General features: G+C 45.2%; 1 protein-coding gene and 1 long non-coding RNA gene across 2 annotated transcripts in view; one reads left to right on the top strand and one right to left on the bottom strand.

The window, feature by feature from the left end:
* Positions 1-20,087, bottom strand: part of ANTXR2 (ANTXR cell adhesion molecule 2) — an 80,295-nt gene extending 60,208 nt beyond the window's left edge. Inside the window, exons 1-7 of the mRNA XM_083861841.1 lie at positions 20,030-20,087; positions 19,470-19,541; positions 16,964-17,035; positions 11,217-11,298; positions 10,129-10,236; positions 9,961-10,029; positions 9,053-9,133 (exon numbers count right to left, since the gene is read on the bottom strand). Coding sequence (XP_083717967.1) covers positions 9,053-9,133; positions 9,961-10,029; positions 10,129-10,236; positions 11,217-11,298; positions 16,964-17,035; positions 19,470-19,541; positions 20,030-20,049 — 504 coding nt within the window. The 5' untranslated portion in view covers positions 20,050-20,087. The remainder of the gene's footprint in view (positions 1-9,052; positions 9,134-9,960; positions 10,030-10,128; positions 10,237-11,216; positions 11,299-16,963; positions 17,036-19,469; positions 19,542-20,029) is intronic.
* LOC310909729 lies at positions 17,740-22,897 on the top strand. Its single transcript, XR_014590167.1, has 4 exons — positions 17,740-17,829; positions 19,521-19,652; positions 20,528-20,964; positions 22,554-22,897. It is a non-coding gene; the product is annotated as an uncharacterized lncRNA (long non-coding RNA).
* The last annotated feature ends 279 nt before the right edge of the window (positions 22,898-23,176 follow it).

Here is a 23,176-nt window from a genome sequence, read left to right on the forward strand (position 1 = left end):
TGCTTCCTGAGACAGAGGCCAGAATAACTGGGAACTGCTGGAAGGAGACAGCTACTGACATGTTTTGGTCAGACTTGGCACACTAATGACTCTGAACAACTAAGGACTTCTAGGGACACCAGTGACCTTTCCTCCCTATGGATCCATTCAAACTTGCACCTCTGTCTACATCAGTGCTCACTGGAAGCTGACTCCAAAACAGGCTGCTGTGATTTTTGGGGGAAGATAGCATGAGTCCCTGAACAAAAGTATATGTTCTGTAACAGAACAAATGCATCCAAGTTGCTATTTCCAGAACCTCCTTTTAAAGAAAAGAAAACGTTCACCTTTAAAAGCTCATCTTTATTCTACTGCCATATGGCAAGGCTTGTGCAAAACCCACTGACACCGTAACAGAATCGCTTTCCACTTAGTGGGTGCACAGATAATGTTCCTGAAGTTTTATCTCCTGGAGCACAGTCCATGGACACACTGCCAGCCAAACTGTGCTCAGTGAGTGTGCTCAAGCCAGAGATGGCAGCACAGCCCTGAGAGCCCCCTTTCATGGCAGCCTCAGAGCTGCAGGCAGTAATAGCTTTTCTGTGGAGACTCCTTTTCTTTCCCCTCTCCCTCACAAACATGGGGTCTGTAATTTTCCATAGGAGTGCTACAAACAGAACAGCTAGTGAACAAAACTGTAACCTCAAGGAAAACAGAGCTAGAAACTAAACACAGTTGATGGTGTGACACACCATGAGAACGTGCTGTACTGTACGTGCTCTTGTACTGTGCCAAGCTCCTCCCTCAGGTAACCACAAAACCAGCCTCATCAAGAGCTACATCCTCTCATCAGGATATGTATTTCAAGACAGTGGTAAGCACACTCATGTACTTGTCACTACAACACATGGATTGTTGGTGTGATAAATTTATGTCAAGTGGGGGGCAGTAATGGAAGGTGATGTCTGAGAGGGCCCTGATAACATAAAGAGTGTTGAAATCTACCTTGAGCATTCTGTGCCTCAGCTGGATCTACACATGCAGGCAAAGCCTCAACGACTGCCAGCTGTGGGCCTTTTCTTAATGAGGAATTGCCTGCACCTTTAGGCTCCTGGTTTAGCTGTTCAGAAATGCCACTGGATGCAGGGGGCAGCTATTTAAATGGTAGGCAACAGCAGGCCTCCTGTGTATACAGGTGGAGCAGGGCATGCATATGGAGTTTAGAAGCCCAGATCAGAGCTGTGGAAAGCTGTCCCAGCCTACAGAACCCTGCTCTTGAGCAAGGCCATTCTCTGGTGTGTTAAGCCTTCTGGAGCCCCATCCCAGCTCGGGGCTATGGAACTGCTCAGAGGAATGGTTGATGAAGGCAGCATTGTACTGGTGCTGGGTTAGCTGTGTCCAGCTGAGCTCACCCAGGTGCTTCATCTAGTTCCTAAAACTATTCTGGTTCATTCCTTCCAATTGGCTGAATCAGGACTAGGCTTACTCCATGTCTCCATGTGCATTTGTTTTTCTATGAGTCACCTAGAAGTATTACTGGCAGCTTGCTTCCTTTTTTTCTTTTTAACTCAAAACTTTTTTTTTTCCACTACTGCTAAGACAGTAAAAAGGAAAGAGAAGTAAAGCAGGAGGTGTTTAAATTGGTTTGCTGGGCTCACTGATTTTGTTCTAGAGAATGAAATGCTGACTGTGCATTGAGCAGGATTTTTTTGAGCTGAATTCAGTGACTCTTATGGCATGTAAAGTCAGTATGTGTGAAATCAATGTGATGAAGAATTTAAGGTGTATGTAGACTGGCATTGTTACAGGTTTCTCATTCATGAGCTGTTGCTTTTTTTTATGTAAATAGCACTTGTGCCTCCAAATAGTGTGGCAGAATTAGGTTCTAACAGAAATTCTGGAGAAGGTTACAAGAGGAAATAAATTTAAGTAGAGCTCTTGATTTCTGTGATTACACTCAAGAAACCTTAATCAGACTTTTTAAGTCAGAAACACCTTCATAGCCCACCTTAGGCTCTGGACAGGCCAGCCTATCTATGTAGCAATTAATGTTTGAACTCCCTGAAATTAACTGTTTACAAAGTGAAGCCTTTCATTCTTCCTAGTGTTGGTCTCACATGATGTGCCTCTGCTGTGTTCAAGCAAGCTCTGTCATTTATTTCCCCGGTGCCGATCTGTGCAGAAAGGCACAGGGCAGCAAGACCACCTCATGCTAGACGGAAGGCAATCAACTTGGGGTGACTTGGAATGAAACACACACTTTTCAAGGAAACACCATTTTGGTGCTTCTCTCCCACAAAGTCAGAGCAGGAACTGCAGCAGTTAATATCTAATGGGTCCTACCTTTCTCTGCTGCCAAACATCTGTGCTCATGACTACACCTCACTGCCAAGCCTGGCCTGCTCCCTGACGCTGCTCGGCAGTGCCGTGAACAAAGAGCAAGGGGAAGAGGAAGGCTGCTACCCTGTCCCCTCTCTAAATGAAAAAATCTCTGAGACATATGGTCTTGCATAAAATCACCACCCAAGAGAAGCCTGGCACGGCATTAGGTTAGTGAGAATATTCAAATTACACAAAGGCTGAGCAGCACCTCATTGGCAGCCACTGAGGAAAGCAAATGGAGAGGACAAAACTGCAGGTCATGAGATACGTATTCTAACAGCATCGGAACCTTTACCCCCCCAATTACTAAAAACAACCCTAAAACCATTACTTACCAAGTAATGTAAGGAATCAAGACAAACTGTTACTTTCCATAACAGGAAAAAAGTTGTTTGGACTATTTATTTTTTTTCTAATTAGTAAGAAAAATCTGGCTCAAAGAAACGTCTCACTAAGGAGACGCTGGATTTAATTTGGAACTGTAACTGCCTCCTTTGGAGCCAGTTGTACAAGCATCCCTTATGTAAGAGAGCTGCCAGCCATGCAGGGCTGGCTGACAAGTCCCATCTCAATCACAAGGCACAGGCACGCTCACTCCAACCAGAGTCGTGTCAGTGCCGGTGCTGGCTTATCAAGCTCATTGTGCTTCAGGAGAACATTATATGGTTTGTAATATGTCAGAGAATGTCAAATTGAGGGCTGCACAGCAGTGAAGGCTAGAGCAGAAAGCATTCTATTCCAGGCCATTGGTTCCCTTTAACAACTACATGCAGTAATTCCCAAAACTATCTCCCCAGTCTCAATCACATGGAAAACATAGCGCAGCATTAGTTCTGAACCTTGCACCCAGTGCAGCTTGAAGATTAGACCATCCAAGGGGATTAAATAAGATGACTGATTTAATCAGAATAATTCTTTTAATGATAACTTGCTGCATTTCTCCTCCCTCCACCTCCTTAAAGGTCTAATAGTTTGCTTCCTGGATTCCCAGTGCATAAACTGAGCATATTTTCTTCCTACAGGAAATGATCCAATTAAGTTGACATATAATTGATAATGAACCATTTAAGCTGATTTTGGCCCTGAAAAATCTTAACCGAGTCCAGTCAGCTGGCTGACACCCCTTCATCTGCGGTGGAGGGACAGGACTTAGGGAGGGAGCAGGCTGAGCACACTGCCCAAGGAAGTGCAGGGAGGCAGCCTAGCTCGAGGGAGCTGGACAGCAGTAGGGATTACTTGAAAACCATGTAGTCCCTGATTGCCGCTCAGTACCCAAATTGCAACCTGGCCTGAGACAGCAGGGTTTGGACAGTGGAGCTTGGTAAGCAGTCAGGTTAGAGACATGAAAGCAGTGTTCTCTGGTGTCTAACACCGGAGGACCACTGCGGCAGTGAGGAAGTTTCCCACGGTCCCTAAACACAAATTCTGTTGCCTTGCAGCAGGTACCAGTGAGAGATGCTGTTGTACTCATGTCAGTTTGGTAATTCACCCTCCCCTAGTGCCAAAGCCAGGTCAGCCTGAGGAAGTACTGCTGACAGCACAGCTGGAAAAGAAGGCATGAGATTCATGGAGAGAGGCTTGAGCACATCTTTGGGAAGCCAGTGCAAAGTTTTATAAACATAAAGGGTAAAATTGTTCCTCACATGAATGCCTCTTGCCTACCCCAACAAAACTGACTGCCTCTCACCCTAGACTTTGGTTTTGTCCCTGCTTGGGCACCAATTGGCTGTCCAACATGGTTTGGGGGCTTCCCTCCCTGCTGACTTTGTGCTAGTACAGCAAAACAGGGACAGATCTGCTCATCACCAAGCCTTGTCAGCAGCCTACGGGGCCCCTCTTCCCTCTGTGCGCTGAGCACTGGGGCACAGGCGTGGTGACAGTGAGTGTCACCACACCTCAGATGAGAGGTGACTCCGTGAGGTACTGGCAGCGCTGAGCGTGCCGCTGCCATGCACAGTTTGTGCAGCAGCTCCCTGCAGGCCCTGCTGCACTGGCTGTCACCAAGCCATATAATTCCAAAGCAGCAATGCACTGCCAGGCACAGTGAGTGACACAGGAACCATCCAGCTGACATGGAAACCCTCAGGATATTCAATAGATACCTTTCACTGGTGTCCAAATGGATTGGAATGCCAGAGGGACTTTGCTGACTGCTCTTTGCAACAGGAGCAGACTTCCCACCATCACCCACAGAGTTTTACTGGAGAGAATCTCTACTTTACAGCAGAGAATTTAGATTTTTATAGCACTCCCTGCTTGTACCCCTTTAGCCAGAGTCAGACACTGGGTGAATCTAGGATTTTTTAAGGATCTTTTGTGCATTTAATCCTTTCTTTGGCCTCACTGGTCTCGAGTGCACTCCTTGGATGGGTCTAAGTCAGTCCACATCAGCCTGGGAGTCTGCACCCTGCAAACCCAAACCCTGAGGTCTCCTCTCCCCTGGTCATCCCTTCACCAGGAGGCAGATCCTTGAATATCTCAGCTTGCAACTTTTCCTGGAAAAACTGACAGCTTTATGCCAAGGCATAGCGTTTTTCCCCAGAAGGCTCAGCCAACTTGGAGAGAATTTTGCTTCAATTTACAATGCTCTGGGGAGTTCAACTACTCAGTTCACAGGACTTGATCATGGACTTTTTGTCCATTATGTTTAACAGTGGGTTTCCCATGTAAAATTAAAACAAAAAAACTGTGTACATGTAAAATGAACAAGCAGAAGGAGATTTTACTAATTCTATTTCTAATCCTTTCCAGGTAGAATCTTTAAGAAATTTTTTAACACTGAAAGATAAAACAACTCTAGGCTGACCCCTTTTTGAACTGACTACTTCCTCTAAAGTTCTGCATGTATCAGTTCCTGCAGTTTTATCTGGTAAGTTTTTGTGGTGTTTCCTAAGAAAAAAATATATTTTAACTTTCTGTATTAAGTGCTGTCAACTTCCTTTAGTATAAAAATGTGTTTGTCTACTTAGAGCTGTCATACACTCTAATAATGTTACTTAAGTGAGTTCCCTTAATGTAACTTTTCAAAGTACCAGCCTTGTCCAATTCTGCCTGCAGAGACAACCAGACAACTTTCACTCACAAATCAGCAGGACTTGAGTTTAATTAAGGGTTTCATTTTCTTATCTAGTACTGATCTGCTGCATGGTGACAGAAACTGTGCCCTCCCAAAGCCTTCACCCTGTCCTGGCTCACTCACAAGGCTACACTCTGTGTAATAATCAGCCAAATCTCAGTAACTGTTCCTGAGAGTGCAGTAACTTGCCTTCAGCATTTTGCTTTTAAGCTCTAGTTTTGCTCAGATTTATTCACCCTGACAACGCTGTTTAGTTATGACCTTGTAAGCTACCTATGAGCAATGCTGGCAGAGCAGGAAACTTTGCAAAGCAGCTCTCTCTTCACAGGTCTGCAGAGATTTTTAGAGTTGGTAGTGGATGTTATTCAGCAGAAACACAATGGCATGGAGGTGCTTCAACCCTTCTTACTTCCCTAGGATTTTATCAGAACTAATGTCAAAACATGGCACAAGCTCTCCAGCATCTAAGCCAAAGTTATAAATGTTCATCTCAACTGTCTTGAATGTTAATCCCTGGTCATGATTAAACAGACAATGTGTACCTGTCCAGAGAAAATAAACTGGAAGAGTTGCTTATACTGAAAGCAACTGCAGGAGCAGTTACTACAGATAGTCTGTACTAAAACTCATCACTTTGTTTTTTTAAACACTAACAAACGTAGACTAACTGCTCGGCTCTCCTGAATAAAGTACAAATATAACAAGACAGCAGCCAAATAGTCTCAAACCTGAAGAGATCAATGTAGCAGAGACTCTTGCATCATCTACTCAGCTGTTCTGGGTTATAGTTTTGCTCAGGGGTTTTAATTGCTGGGTTGCTACCATTCTGAAGACAATGTTTTTTCTGAACAGAAATTGTTCAACAACATTCACAGAGGGTTTCACAACTACACCTTTGACTGTACTTTGAGCAATACTACTGCGTGTTTGTCACCTATCTCCTTTTCATCTGGTTCAAAATTAGCTTTCCCCTTTAGATCAGTGTCTCTGAGTCTGTATTCTCTCGCTAAGTTACAAACTGAAATGAATTTATAATAGCGACTAAAAAGGAAAACTATTTCAGGTTCAATTAGATCTACTTATCAGTGCTATAATATTATGAAAACGAATTGTCACAATCACTCCAAACCCTTGCAAAGAAAACTGAGTATTAACTGCAACATACCAAATTATTCTGTTTATACCGCCACCACACATGCACTACAAAAAAATCCCCCCCACACACACAAAATACAAACCAACCAGAAACCCTACTATAGATACTTCCATCCATGCTCTGTGGTAAAAGGCAAGTGTTGACATGTCCAGTGGCTGGGCTATAAATAAACCCTGAACCAACTCAGGAGCTCAGCCTGCAAAAGCAGACCTTGCACGTAAGCTGTAGAACAGTATACATCAGTTTGATTTTCCTGTCACTGCTAAGCTCTTACCTTGAAACAACGAGCTGCTATTCTGTGTGTCTGGTTCTGTTCTACAGCTACGGTATGCCCAAATCTGGGATTTTTACAGCCAGGTTTTTAGTAAGTATCAGAATGAGCTGGATTGAGGCTTGTGCAAACACCATCTGGCATATCTTATCAGAAAAGCTTCTCTCTCTGCTACACAGAAGTGAAGATGCTTTTAAGTTCCTGGGAGGTATAGACGTGGCAGGCTGGCACTACTATTAGCCAGAGACCACCTTGGCTGAGAATGCAGCTCATGGAACACCCTATGGCTTATGCTAACCTTCCATGTGTTTGAATGACTAACTCTTCCAGCTGAGCTCCTCAGAAGCGTCAAGCAACCCTACTTCTGCTTTCTCAAAGGATCAGAGGGGTGTGGAGACCTGACTCCTCAGAAGGTGCTCATCTGCAGGTCAGTGACTCTTGCTGGAGGGGAAACGCCAAATGGGAATGCTTTACTCCTCTATCCTTGACATACTTATGTGCAAAGCAGTATCCTTGGAAACATAACATCATCAGCTGGGGTCAAACATTCAGCTCTTATAAAAAACCCCGGCACTGGGATCACTTGCACTGGCAGCATAGTTGAATCCTCTAAGTCCTTCAAATGGCACAGAATGAGATTTTGAATAGTAAAGGTTGTAGGCAGTACCACATGGGCTGCACTGGCTTTTCAGGAGAATAAATGACAATGCATCAAAAGATTGATTACCTGTAGGGATGCATTTCTCACACCAAGCAAGTGTTTTCCATATAGGGAAAACTTGAAGACTCACCCCTTGCATTTCTTGTAAGGAAAAAAACACAGCAACTTCTTTGCTGGTCTGACAGGGATTGGCTCAGTGCCAGAAGAGAAGTATGTATTGGACTTTGTCACCGTTCTTCAAGCCCTGTATCTCTCTCTATTGGCTGCAAGCCAGGTTGTCCCTCCTTAAACATTCAGTATTAAGAAAGAGCATAAAGGAAGGAAAGAGCTTTTTGGAGTGTTTTAGCAGGGTGTCAGAAGTTTCTCAGACACCTGTGCACAGCTTTTCATTTGTATTTTGTTAGTTTTCCTTATTAAACCTTTGCTTTATAAAACATATCCGAAGAGCAGTCTCCCTAATTAACTTAGCCACTTCTCTGCAAAGGCTGGACCCTCAGAGACTGATACAGTAGCACACACTTTATAAAACTCTGGCCACGTGCTAACCTGTATCAATTACCTTTCTTTAGAAAGCACAGGGAAGATCCTGGAACTACATTTCTTTTAAGTAACAAGGAAAATAAGTTGTTGCATTATGGCATTCCCAAAAACCATATTGCTCAAGGGAAGTGATAAAGTCATGACTGTGTAACATCCTGTATGTGAGTAGTATCCTTTTGTTATTTAAAAAAAGAAAAGGGAAATGAATGATAGTGGGCACTCTCTGAGAAAAATGATTTCATTATTGCTTTTGACTTCTGCCAGCAAGCCTGTTTGCCCTGGGCTGCCCATATGCAGCAGCAGCACTGTTAATCTTGCATACAAGACATGGCCTTCAGTCTAAAATTAGACAAATAAATTTTGTGTCCACAAAATTTACAGGCAATTTACACCACAGGTGTCTTAACACACAGCTGCAACATTGTCAAGCCACTGATCACAACCAAAATGTTTTTCTTTGATCCCTTCCTGCAAACCACAGTAATCAGCTGAATGGCCTCATCTCACCAAAGGGAGTTTCTCATGCCATGCCGAAAACTGGAACTGAGTCTTACCACTTATTGGAATAACAAGTGGTTAAAGTCATGGATTTAAAGTGCTTCTCTCAGTGTGTAAAGATTTGGGTAATTCCTAAATTGCGCTTATTCCCCAGGTTTTAAGCAGTTGTTGTCAAGTCTCCCAGAGTAAGTCTCCATTTTTTCCAGACAAAACCCAAAGCAGTCTTTAACAGAGCATCCCCAAAACTTCCCACATGAACTCCCCTCTCCTTGTGAAGAGTCCTCAAATTCTACATGAGGTCTAAGCATGAACAACTGCAGAAGGTTCAAGCAGTGCTAATTTACAGAACTGCATCTCTAAGATAATGGGGAGGGAACTTCATCTGCTGCATTTCCTGCCTTAGGAACTAGTTCCGCCTAGAACAGGAAGTGGGACTGAAGAGTATGCTCTAATCTAGAGGAAATGTAAAACTTATTGCCTGATACTCACAGAATTGATTATCCCTTTAAGTGCTTGGAATCCTCCAGTGACAGGGAAGACTTGCTCTTTCACGTCAGCAATTCTTTCCAGCTTTGGAGAGAAAATGCATGCAAACACATGAATCATCTGGCAGACTAAATTCCACACACTACTTTACACCCTTAAAATTTAAATGGGTGTCTAAAAGCAACCCTCATCAACTCTGTCAACAGAAGGAAACTTTAGAGCTCTCTCACAGTTAAGAGTTTTCTGAACTGGAGGACTTTCCACAGCCAACTGCAGCTAACAAAATGGTGGCTAGTCATCGTGGCAAGCACCACACAGAAGAAACCTTCCATGGCCTGTATCTTGGCAGTGATTTTTTACCTCTGTCTAGAATTACCTTCCCTGTTTGCTCTCCCTTTCACTAAAAACCCTTTCTCTGCATCTTCTGCACGAAGGAGCCTTTCATGTAACTCTCCATTGAAGCCACTTTGACTGAACAGGAGTAGCTACAGCCTTCACTGGGACACAGTACCTCTGGAACAGCTTTTCAATGAAGGACATGAATCCTGTGTTCTTTTCCTCATCCCAAGACTGTTATATATACAGTGCTCGAATCTTGTCTACAGCTTCTCTGTTCATGTGATCAGTACCCTGACCTGGTTGCTATTCCAGTGAGAGGGGCTTGCCTGCACCCTCTTGTTGGCAGTTCCCAGTTAACAAGGGGATTTCCAATGGGTCTCCTTGGCAGTGAGCACAACACCCACACATTCTATTTATGTCTACATAAGCATCTGAGTGTTTCTTGAGCCAGAGAAGACATTACACTGCCTAATTTAAGTAAAATTAAAGTTCCATACTACCTAACATTAACTGTAAAACTCAGGGTTGAGGTATGGCCTAGTGCCCTAAAATAGCGAAGTTCTTATTCTTACCTGTTCTTGTTCAAAATCATGGACACCAACACAGTAAACTCTCGCTCCCAGCTCTCTGGATTTCCTCGCCTGTGGCACCATAGAACAGAGAAATAAGCAATTTTTTAAATTCAAGAGGAGACACCCAAACTCTGCAAAGCATGACATGTATTGCCAGGTTGTGCTCACCTCTTTCTCTGCATATAAGGGAATCTGACCATCCAGCTTGCCATCAGTCAGTGCAATGATGATACTAGAGAACCGTGTGGCTCCTTGCTTCGCAATTTGCATATTCGCCTGAAAACAACAAAATAAATTATCCACCTTAAAACTACACCCAAACTTTTAACTGTGATGCATCTTCTAAGCATCTAATACAAAATCTGAAATAACAGCCTCATTTCAAATCTCTCTCTCATGACAATCCTCTGCCTCCCTTGAACACACTACCAGCAGGGAAACCCCTCATCAATCCTTTCCAGCCACCACTGAGCCCATGTCAAAAGCACTCAGGTCAGTGACCCAACAGCCCTTGCCAACACACATAGCTCTTCTAGGACAGATCTCTTCAAATCCACCATTAGGATTTCCTTTGCTGCCCCCCAGATTTCGAACACAGTCAGTAGGTTCCAAGATATAAAAAGAATGGCTTAAAACTTTTTTTTTTTTTTTTAATAGCAACAAAATTCCATTTGCCAAGCTCTTCAGTGTGCAGATCCTGGGTACAAACATGGTTCTACAGTCACAGGGAAAGAACTGATTTGTCTGTAACAGTGAAAGCTTAGATCCTCACCTTCAGGGCCAGGGCTTTCATCACAACTGCATTATTTGAACAAAGAAAAATAGAAGCAGCTGGGAACGCCATAATTAAGAGAATCAAAAATGAAAGAGAATTTGTCTCACAAGCAGTGCTCTGTGTGGTAAACCATCCCCAAGAAGAGCACTCTGGGAGGCACTGCAAGCCCCACAGCCCTGCAGAGTTGCGTGTGACTATTTACCATGTCATTGGGATGCTGCGTGAGCTCTGAGATCCATGACACAGACCCATGCTCTGTGAGAAGGAGCAAGTCAGAGAAATTTCATATGGCAAATTGCTGTGATAGCTAATCATCTTCTGCATGTAATTTGCGGAGTGTCTGGGGACCCTGGGATCACTCAGGCAACCAGAAAGATTTAGGCATCAGACTGAGGTATACAGTCAATCCCTTTATGTTACAGGTTGTTACCCAAAGGGTGAGAACAGAGGATGTGTTGATTGCAAGATGAGTAACACCTACCTGTTTTAGTCCTTCATGTATGTATGTCTCACCTGCTGGTATCACCTCCTCCAGATCCTTTAGACCTCTCTTGATTTTCTCTCTGTGAACAAAAAAGAGGTAAGAGACTGTTCATGTGACCTGGAGCGTGGAAAACGTGTAATTTATCAATTGAAAAAAAGTATTTGTCCTTAAGGAGAGCTGACATGAAAAGCTGTAAATTAGAGCCTTTAGCTAGGATCCCACGTGGAGGCAGACTGTGTATTCATGACAGAACTGGTGCTGTGGGAACAGGTATTTCAGACCTATCTAACACAATATTCTTCAGCAAGTCAAAAAGCTGGAATCAAGGGTAATGTTCAGGAGGAGCAGATAGTACAAAGAGGTGGCAAAGCCTCAGCATTACCTAGCCCAGTGGAAATTCTGTTGCATTAGGTCTATTTTGCTACTTTAAACCAACTTGGCTGCCAATCACACTGCAATCAAAGAAGAAATCCCCTAAAACAGCAGTTCTATTTCAGCAGAAATCCAGACCAATATGCAGAAATTTAATCACATAGAACTGAACTTCAATAATTAAAACCTTTGCCCTGAAGAAAATATCAATAGGTAAATGTGGCATTTGCAAGACGCCTTTTGTGCCCACGGGAAAAGAGAAGGATTTGAGGATAGTTTTTAAATTTTGACTGTTGCAACTTTTTGTGTGACCTTTCATAAGACATCCCACACAGGTCCACAGCTCACTTAGATTTAACAGGAGAATACATTTGCACCATGATTTTTCACGAGCAGCACAGCAGATCCACCTGCAAGGTGCCCAATAACTGTGGGCTGAAAGGGGAGAAGTTGACAGACCGCACCACAGGAATTATTTCCAGTGAAATCAGCCCTAGTGGGGGAACAAAAGCAGATAAACTACTGAAATAATCAAATCCAAGGGTCTTCATTCTTCTGCAAACAAAGTTTCATCCAAGTCTATGGAAAGTCATGCTAGGAAAAGATAGGGAAAAACTAAGAAGGGGCAAAATTTGGGCCAGAATATATAGAACACTGTGACAAATCTAAGTGAGAAAGAGGAACCCAGCAAGGGTGAGGAGATGGAGGGAAAATACATTGCGGGATGCGTGAAAGCTTTCCTCAGGCCAGACCAAATGAGAAAGAATGCATATGCCACACTGCCTGAATGCCACCCACTCGTCATTTGTTCCACTGATGGGCTTCCTCTATGTTTAGCAGCTCTGTTCCAAAGTACAATCCATAGCTGGAGTAAGTTCCCCATCACAGGATCCACTGATACAACCAGCAGAGAGGGGAGGGAGCAAAAGAGATATGTGGCATTGAATGTATGGAAGGGAACAAGTTATGTAAGATAATACAATCTGTTTGATCCAAATATTTTACATTCAGCATCTATAGAAACAACTTGCAAGTGACTATGTACGAACGCAGATTATAAACCACAGAGTTGGTGCTTGCCAGAAATGAGTGGCAGCACATCACAGGCGTTAGTGTTCTGCTGCCAAGAAACAAGCAGCAACTCAAATCCCAGTTTTCTGAAACAGATTTCATTTTGCAAAAATAGCTTTTGTACAATCAGTTCAGTTTTATTTATCTGCAATGTCTTGTGACCCGGTCGCACAGCAAACTCTCGTGTTGCCAGGCCTCTGCCTACAAGGGGTTCCAGGAAAATCTTTGGTAGCATGAGCTTTTTTAGCTGCATTTAATCAGGCACCATCTCTTGCCCTCAGGGCACAGCTGCATTAGACAGACCCAGCCAGATGTCTGCATTCTCCAAGCTGGTCAAGTGCAAGCAGATCCTGGTCTGGATCTCAGAAGGTCAGTGTGGATGCACGACTCAGGGCCCCAGAACCAGCAGGAGAGGTGGGCTCCATCACTCTAAAACTCACCCCTGACTGGTTTGAAGGCTGGGCACAGGAACTTGTGCCTGCCTACACCATCCTGATAATGGGACTCAGCAGTCAACCAACCACAGCACTCAGGACCCCCATTCCTGTTCCCCAATGTTCTCACAACTTCCCTTTCTCTAGTTTCTGTAAGGCTGTTTGGTAAGCCACAGAAATCTCCAGGGAAGTTCTGGTTGTATAACTCATCTGCACCGTGACAGCAGAGCCCTCAGCCTGGGTGCCTGGACGTCCCACAGCACAGCTTGGGAATGCTAACAAAGCCTGAGGGCCAATGGCTTTGTGGTGCAAGTCAGAAAGGGGAGGGAGGTGAAAGAGGCAAAACAGAATCAGCAACTTGCAGCCTGTCTGTGTTTGGGCTGAATAAGTGCAAATTTAATATCTTTTACCCACCCAGCATATGTGCTGCAGCCCATTTCTGTGTTTTAGCACAGGCACAACTAATTTTTAATAGCTACCCCATCTGTTCTCTCTCTAAGCTGTGTAACTGCCTCAGACAGTTCTTCCAGCAGCAGCCAGGCAAACACAGCTGTTAATATCCATGTAGATTCCAGAATAGGTGCTCTTGGCTCCTCTGAGTGGGGGACAGTATTCTGTATGTCTTTTCCATGTTGCATTCCACTTATTGAAATGCTGGAATCTTGAATTATCTCAATGTGATGAGCATATGAGTGCTGGCAGGAGATGGTGGCTCTCACTGAGCATGTACTTATGGTAAGAAATGAGGCTGTGTGTTGCAAGGCAATGGGCTCATCTCTAACAAATGAAGGCAAATAAAACAGGTACTTGGGGTTTGTTGCTAGGAAGGAAGTACAGTAAACAGGAAAACACATGTGTCAGTGAAACTGAGAGGGGGAGTGTTCTTTGACAAAAAGAGGGCTGGCTCCATCTCTGATAAGGCAAGTTGTCGTACTGGTGAAAGAAAACCCTGCACAAGCCTCCTCAAATGTATCATTTGGAGGAGGCTTATGCCTTCTAGGCCTCTTAAATACTACAAAGAGTTGATTCACTTATAGTATTTACTCGGCTTCAAACTTGAGCCTCCTGCACAGGCTCCAGATGAAAACCACATCAGTGGCCAACTCTGCTGTACTGGATACAGCCAGCAGAACACACTCTCTGCAGATGAGTCTGTTTTGGCAAGCTGCCTTGGACCCAAGTGCAGAGGCACCTCATGTGACCAAGGCCCCAGCTGCATCCATGTCTTACACATTCCTGCGAAACCAGGAGCAGTCAGTGCACCACTGGATTAGGGACAAGGATGGTACAGTTGGTCATGTACCAGCATCCTACTTTTCCATCTTCACTAGTACAATCCCTCTTTATCTCCAGCAGGAGTTTCACCCAGCCAGAGGTAGCAGGGCTCATCCTGGCCACTGGCACCTGTCAGTGCTGCCAAAGCAGGCTCACAGAAACCTGGACTGCTACTGGCCAGCACAGCTGGCCAAAAGAGAACCGTGCTAGCTGGATGGTATTCCTCAGGGTATCCACTGTCCCAAACCATTTGCTTTCAAACAGTGAGCCCCAAAGGTGAGTGCACCAATATTTGCTTACAACTTACTACACAGTTTCCAGCTCAACTTCACAAACGTGTGTGTTTCAAACAGGCTTTAACCAGTATGAGAAAGCTTTTCCACCTGGGTGTTGTTATTACTCTATGGATTTATTATAGCACTGTATGTTACTGTGAGTAATGATGACTTCTCTTTACAGGGTTAGTCATAACACTGTTCACACTCACAAAATATTTAGGAATTTGGGGGCTTCAGCGCTATGCTATGGCCCTCTTTATATCCACAGCTTTATTGTGCAGTAAACCCAGCAAGAACTTTGTGCAATCAGAAGCCTAAGGCTTTCCAAACAAAAAATTCTGCCCTACTTTGATCTAACTGCTGCGAAGAAATTGTGGTTTCCTGACATCTGGGAATTAGCAAGTAAGCCAGGGCAAAAACACGCCTGCAAGCCCAAAGTGCTGTAACAAACCAAGGCCGTAATATCCCATAATCACCCTCACAAACACCCATCCCCAGAACTACAGTGTGCTTATCATTATCTTCTGTTGGGAACAATGGGGGCCAGACAGTCTCAGTATTTTTCCTCTGTTGACTCAAGATTTAAAAGGACAGCTGCTCCAACTGTATCTATCCATCCTTACCTATGTACATATGGTCACAGTTACAAGTCTTCTTCTCCCTTCTCCTTGTAATCCCCCCTGAACAAGAAGGGTGGCATTTTGCTTCCCCTGACATACTTGCAAGAGCATCATCCAATCCTAAACTAGAGCCAAGTCCTGCAGGGGAACCCACTAGAACTGCAGAGGTTCTTCCTGTGCTTTACACAAGGCTTCTGAAAAAAACACAATTTTGTCTGTGGTTCCAAATGTGCCATAGACAGGCAATGAAAAAGGCGCTTGTGTCCCTGTGGCCAGGTTCCAGGATCTTGCCCAGCATTTCAAGTGGTCTGTGTGCTATCAGTGCTGATAAGGAACAGGCCACTGATAGCCTATTGAAATGGAGAGAAAGGACCTCATTGACTTCAGCAGGCCTCAGAACAGGCTCAAGTGTCCTCTCCTGACCCCTCTCAAGCCATCTGGAAAAATGGCTTATAAAATTGTCTCTGCCCACAGACAGCAGATCCAATATCCCAGTCCAGATGAGGGGAAGTGGCTGTTTTCAAGTCAGACTACTTTTTAAATGCTAGAACAGGAGGGGCTCAGAACTGAGTTTTTAGACATCTCAGATGTCAGCTATATTTCTGTAGCATGATATGTGCCTGTTGCCAGTGGCAAGTCTTTTCAGGAAGTCTTGTACTTGCTGTTATGTATTGTTTAAAACAAACAAACAAACCCACAGAGAACGAACCAACTACAGCACACCACATTTTGCACCAACCCTACTATCATGAGCAGAAAGGATGGACTACCTCACTTCCACCCTGCCAGAGGTCTGTGGAGGGATTTCTAAATGATTTATCCACATGTTCAAAACCCAGAAGGTTCTGCACTGTGATAGCTTCTGGGCAGAAGGGAGAGAGCAGAGGTCATGTTGGTTTTGAAAAGGTTGAGAGGGCACCAAAAGATTCTGACAGCAGTGCCATTGTCCTCTGCTGAGAGCACTTATTCCACATGACCATTTCCCAATTTCTATGAGTTCAGTAATTATTTTTGCAATAGTCTCTTCTCTACCTGCTTCTCCACCTGCTTCTCCTCCTTCTGTTTCCCCCAACCCATTCTTAAGCTATCCTATCTGCAAATCCTCACTTGCTTTAGAAATCAGAATGAGCAGCCTTGAATTCCAATGCCTTCAAAACCATCCACTGAAAGTTCAGGCACAACTGTACATCACCAGTCTCAGAAAGATGTCACACCCTTCAAGTGGCACCAACCCCACTGTCTAAAACAGGCCCTGAAGTCCAGATTAGGAAATACAAAACAAAGTACCTACCTTATATAAAAAGATAAGAAACATTTATTTACCATTTTATGCTTTTCATAGACATGAAAAAGATCCTGATAACCATTCTATGGACACTGCTTTACAAAAGCAAATGGGAGAATCATTCTTGCACTGTGCCAAGGGAGATGAAGAGCCACACAGAGATTAAAACATTACTGTTTGTTTTTCTGCAAAGCAGTGGCAGAGTTAACATCAGGGATTTATTTCCCATCATTCTTCTCCTTCCTTTTTTATGAGGTTATCCTGGGGTTTGGTCACAAAATTTAATCAGCTCTGCGGGGAAGCTTCATGACTGGCCACCACCAGCCGTTGTTCCGTACCTGTTACTGCTCCTCTGATTCAGTAAGGGCAGAGAGAAGGAGAAAGAGAATTAAAAAAGCAGAGCACTAACCTGTCTCCAGTTAGCGGCATAATGACATGTGCCTGGGTGGAAAACACGATAAACGACAATCTCATCTTGGGGCTTTAGAAAAGGGAAAGAAGGCAAAAACACATTTCAGAGAAACATAGAGATGCACAGCATTTCATTCACTCATTCAAGTCTAATTCACATGATCTTTATCCTCCAGCTTCCTAGGAATGTACTTTTGAACTACAAACACAAAATGAGAGGAGCTAAAGCATTTTTGACCATCTTCTCCTTACCCAGATGCTCGAGGACCAAAGCAGCAGAATTATTACTCTCTCTCACATGACTAGTCTCCAGTGATGTGGGCACCCCACACATGGAAAGTAATGCACATCCTTTGGAATTGTCAGGGCCACTGGTAAAACACCAAGGCAGGGACACCATTCGGTTCCCTCTTGCTCCTGTGGGTACTAATAAGACACACTTCCCATCTTTGAAACCAACCCCATCAACTTCCTCTTTTCTTTCAGGATGACACAATGTCTATTTCCAACTCTGCTTTTTGTTTATCAAATCCTTCCAGTCACAGAGGCAGTGCCTACTGACTGTGTCAGTCCTGAGAAAGCAGCATGCAGGGTCTTCCAGAGAGAGACTGGGTTTGTTTCTCTGACTAGAGAATTTTGAGACTTGAAAACTTCTTCCCTAAAAGCATCCAGAGAAATGCCATGGTAAAAAGCAGTGCTGTATCAATTGATTTTATTAAGGAATTCAATCTTCTTTTTAAATTTATTTCAAGAAGGTCACCTGTCTCTTTACACAAGGTTACAAGGAATCATATCTAATTAGCAGTGGAAAACACTTAGGAGTTGCCTGATGCTTTGGAGGCCCAGAACAGGAATTTTCCCAGGGTAAGTTGTAGCATCTCTCCTTCATTATATTAAATTTTATTCATCACAATTTTAATATATTCACTAACTTTGTAGTTTACTGTATATGACTATTAGCATTAATTAATCAGGTTACGGTTAGTAAGGACTTAACCCTTGAAAAGCTAAATGACCGTATGTTTTCAGTTCACCGATGTCAATGATGCAACTTAAAATTATTGACATCAAGGAAATATAAGTACTACAAGTCTGACAGAACTGCACAGACCGTGGATTTAAGATCCAAGCTTGCAGTCTATCCATAATGGCTCTGCATACCAAAATCTGAGAGGCTCTAAATTAAATGAGAATTGAAACCACAGGATTATCACCCTTTCAAGCCTCCAAACAAAACCAAGTACTTGCAATCCCAACCTCTGGTAAGTGCATCACTGCCTACCAATTACCATGAGACTTCCCTGCTGGAGACACACTCCCACGTGCAATACCCTCCAAGTTATGTTTCAGCCAACTTCTCTTTAGCATCCCCACAGAACCTTTCTCTCCACAAGCCAGCCCATCCATGCCTCCTCTGTGAGCACTCACTGGGATGGGAATGCAGCCAGACCTCCACACAGTTGTTGCAAGAGGGAGTGTCACTTGGCTGGAGAAGATGCTGAACTGAAAGATTTCCACTGAAATCTTTCCACCCTCTCAGAGGGGGCAAATGTTTTACCACTTACCCAAGGAAGTCCTGCTTTTTTTTTTTTTGCTTTTTTTTTTTTTTTTCCTTTTTTTTGCTTTTTTTTTTTTTTTTTTTTCCCCTGTAATTCCAGAGTTTACAAAACAACTTTCAAAAGTTTGTTGCCCCCTGGACAGAAGTTTTACATAAGTTTACAGAAGATTTGCTTTTCACAAGCTGAAAATAAGCCATATTTAACTATAAAGGCCTAATTTTATTCTTTTCTTAGCAACCTAGGATTACAACTGCAGTCTGCACTTGGTTTTCCTTAGCAAAAGCTACCACACCATCTCTTCCTTTGTGTGGTGGGGGATTACCTCAGTTTATTCTGGATTTTGTTGTAGGGTTTTTTAAAGCAAAGCACTGCAATCCTCATCTGTTTGTACAGAGCAGTCAGCCAGGATTCACAGCAGCTATTTCAACAGGAGCTGGACTTGCCCAACAACACTGCTGACAGTAACAAAGTTTGTTATATTTAAGTACCACAAATGCACTGTTGCATGGTATGGGCTTCCTCTCTATTTGAGCTTTAACACTGCTCTCTTCCTTTTGACCTGCACTATATATTTACACATATGTTTATATTTTTTCAAGACTGTTTCTTTATACAGATCTCCAAACACAGAATTTGAGCAGTACCCAATCAGAAATTAGGCACATGGTATGTCAAAAAACAAGTTTAAAAAACCATCAAATCATGTCTGAGAGTCATTTAAGGGAGTATTTAAAGACACATATTGTCACCCTTTTGCTGAGCTCCAAGCACAAGAAAATTAAATTTCCAATATATTCCAGCAATTTGTGTCTTAAAAGCCAAACTTTTAATGTGTTTGTGGAACACATCCCCTGCGCTTGCAAAAGACCGGGGCGGGGGGAGTTGTTTAACAGAGTCCAGAACTACTCCAGCATCACCTCAGGTGTCACAAGCAGCACCACGCACCTCACAAATCTTTCTGTCAGCTGATTTACAAAATCAAATATCTCTCGCCAGTTCGTCGCCACGCTCCCAGACCTAGAAGGGAAAACCAAAGCACATCAGCGGCCTGATCTAGGGTGACACTTCGGGGAGAAACCGACAATATTCGCTGTTCCAGACATCTCGAGGTACCGCCAGCTCTCACTGGTAAGTTTGTCGCCCGGGCCCCGCGCCTCCCTCGCCCTGAGGGCAATCGCGGCCGCCGAACTCCCCCACAAAAGCCCGGCCGCCGCGGCGGGGCGGACGGCAAATGCAGCCGCCGCTCGCCCTTCCAACGTCTCCGGCCGCACAGGCACCTCCGGTGGGAGAACTTCCAACGGCCCCTCTCCACAGCCCCTCTGGAGGATTCCCGAACTTCCCGCCGAGCCCCTCTCGACGCGTTTCCCGCCGCTTCCCTCTCACAGACCACCCCGCGCGCGCGGCCCCTCAGCCCCACGCGGTGCCCGAACAAAAAGCGGTGCCGCCGCCCCGATCACGATGGCGGCGATTCCCTCATTCCCGCCCGCGACTCCCTCCCCGCTTACTTGTCCAACACGAAGTACATATCGAAGGCTCCGTGGCACGACGGCTCGCCCGCGGCCGGCGCGGCGCCGGCGGGCAGCGGCAGTAGCAGCGGCAGCAGCAGCAAGGGCACGGCCCCGGCCATGGAGCCTCCGGGCGGCGAAGAGCGCAGGCAGGCGCTGCCGTTTTGCCTCTCGCCGGAGTGGCCGCCCCTCGCCGCCGCCGCCGCGGCTCGCCCGGCACGGCACGGCCCTCCCTCCCCGCAGCGACGGCTGGGGCGGGGGACAGGGCGGGCGGGCTCGCACCGCCCCCGCTCGCCCGGCCCGTGCGTTTCTCTTGCATCCCATCATCCGCGTCAGGCGCAGTCCGGTTCGCGGTGCTGCCCGCGTTGCGCGTGTACCGGAGAGTAAGCCCCAAATAAATTCAATGTTGAGGGGATTTGGGGATTGCACAAACACCACAGAATTGTGATTTTGAAACAAAAAAATCCCCTCCTAATAGTGGTTATGTGTCTCCCACAGGCTGGGGAGGCGAATCAAACTGCAAAAAGGATCTTGCTCGTCCTTCCGCAAGAGGAGACGGGGAAATCAGAGTCATCTTGCTGGAGAATCTTCCTTTCATCTCACTTCATCCCCGTTCCTGCTGTCTCTGGATGGTTCACTGTAGCACAATGCTCTGACCTGACGCATCTCTGTTACAGTGCCTTCTCCATGCCGATCCCCACGCCAAGCCAAGCCTCCCTGTGATGCAAGCTGGAAACTCAAAGCCCGTGGACCAGCAGTGAATAATGTCAGCCAGAGATCTGGCTCACGAAGTTCTTAATGCCTTTGAGTGAGCAAAGTCAAAGGGCAAGCAAGTGGTGTTTTACAGTCCCCATGGATTCACAAAACATGGGAGATTAAGGACAGAGCAGCCTGGGCTTTGCCAAAGACCCAGCCAAAAGAAAGGCCATGCAGAGGTGTGTGAGACGACAGAGGAAGCTTACTGAGCTTCCCAAAACCAGCTGCACTCCAGCTTTCCAAGCTGCACGAGTCCACCCCAAGCCCCAGGAGCTTGCCTTGCCTGGGAATACGTGTCATGTTATCCAGATGTTGGAAATCTTGCTTCAAGCACATGTGACCCAGTGTGCTTGGAACAAGCCTCCACTACCAGTTCATGCTTTACTTGTTTCCAAGTATGTGAATTCGTCTTTTAGCCTGTGGTTTCTGCTGAAGAAGCAGATAAATCCTGGCTATTTTGCTGGAATGGCTGGATGAGAGGGAGCTAGGCACATAGGAAGTACAGGGCAGTGGCTCATGGCTATTTGGCTTCATTCACACAAGGGCTGGAGCCTCCTTTCCCGGTTCCCAGAACTCATTTGCTGATGCTTGACTCTCTCCCCACCCTCTTCCAGCATCATAATCCTGCATAAACTTTTGCAGAGGGTGCCCAGCCCCATCAGGACAGGCATTTCTCCCTGTGTGCACACAAAGCCCCCAGGAAAGCAGCCTCCGGAGCTGGTTATCTTCATGATATCCGGGGAGCCAGATGGGGCATCAGCAGCTTGCCAATGCCAAAGCAAAGACCATATTGCAGCAGCAGGAGGGGACCTTGGCTCTTGGCTGCACCAAGGGACCAAGGCCAGCTGCAGACCCCTGCCCCAACCCCAGCTGAATCTCCTGCTGCCTCTGGGTGTCGGTTCCACATCTGGAGCAGGCACAGCTTGCCCTCACTCCCCATTCTGCCCATCTGGAATCAAAGTCACTTGCATGAGGACCTCCTTTACAGTGGCTTCTTGTGCCTGGAGGCTGGGACAGCAAGGAAACCAGGGGAACCAAGGAGAAACTGCCCTCAGTCATTTAAAACAGAACTCTTAAAACAATACAGCTTCAAAGTAACCCAGCTCTAGAAGCAGAAGTTTTCATGGGGATGGCTGACGTGCAAATGAATGCAAGTTCACTGCCAAGGTTTAGTGCAGAGAAAGTAGTAAATAGAACAGCTTACAGCACCTTTGGGGCTATACAGTTCCCTTCTTTATCTCCAACACTTACAGATGATTTCCCCACATGTTGTCCCTTAACATCCACCCACTCCCACCTTCTTTTTGGCCCAGGCTGGTCATTGGGAAGACCTCAGGCAAACAGTCGCAAAGTGAACTCATCATATTTGGGGAGTTGGTAGGAAAAGAGCAGTTGGTAGGAAAAGTCACCCTTGCTGTAACCTGGGTGTGAGCCTGGCCCTGCCCATGGGTCCTCAGGAATGCTGCAGCAGAAAGGTTGTGCCTGGGGGGGAAATCCTTTAGTGCTGTGGTGAGATGACCTCAGGACTGGAGCCAAACAGAGGCTTAGTGGCCACACAGGCTGTATCTTGCATAGACTACAGAGGGTCAGGAGGGCTTTGTTGCTTGATAAATCCAGTTCGGGTCCAGGATACTTCTGGCCAACAGCTGTGAGTCAGTCTGCTTTCTTCAGGATGCTCAGTGATTGCCAACATTTGGAAAAATGAAACTTGGGTGTGTCTCTGTGTTTGGCTGCAATGCTGATTAATTAAATCTCCTTTCTGACTCAGGTCTGGGATTGCCCTTCTGCCAAATCATCCAGGAGCAGCATGGAACAGGACAGCTCCACGGCACTGGCACCAGCCAGTGCTTCCTGAACTGTGCAAACCCAAGGATAAGTGATGATGATGGGAAGCCTTGAGCCAGGGCAGCTCACAGGAAAATATTTTTCTTCTCGCCTCACAGGATATGAACCACACATGGAAGTCTCATGTTTGTACAAGGAAAAAGAAACCAGAGGGACTCCAGCAGTTATACAACATACAGGAGCTGTTTGAGAGCTGCCTCCTGAAGGATTAGCTACAAATCCTTGTTCTCTTTATAACTGTAGCCTTGTGTCTGTGTGCATCCTGTAAAGCAGTGTAGAAATGAATAAATAAAAAGGACAGCATTAAGTAACACAGGAACTCTCGTGTCCATGTGGTGTAGCCTGCATCATCCAGATGGAAAGTATCTGTCTAGACAAATCTGGGAATTATGCAAGCTCACAATTCCTCAATAGCTCTTCCTTTCTGACATCATGAAACATTTGCAATACCCACTGAAAATATGCACAGAAACACAGGGGGGAAGGAAACCCTTCAATTCCAACAGCCAGGAAACCTAAATTCTAGCAGTACATTGGATGAGGGGA

This window comes from Zosterops lateralis (assembly GCF_965231275.1).
Source record: "Zosterops lateralis genome assembly, chromosome: 5".
Classification (NCBI taxonomy): domain Eukaryota; kingdom Metazoa; phylum Chordata; class Aves; order Passeriformes; family Zosteropidae; genus Zosterops; species Zosterops lateralis.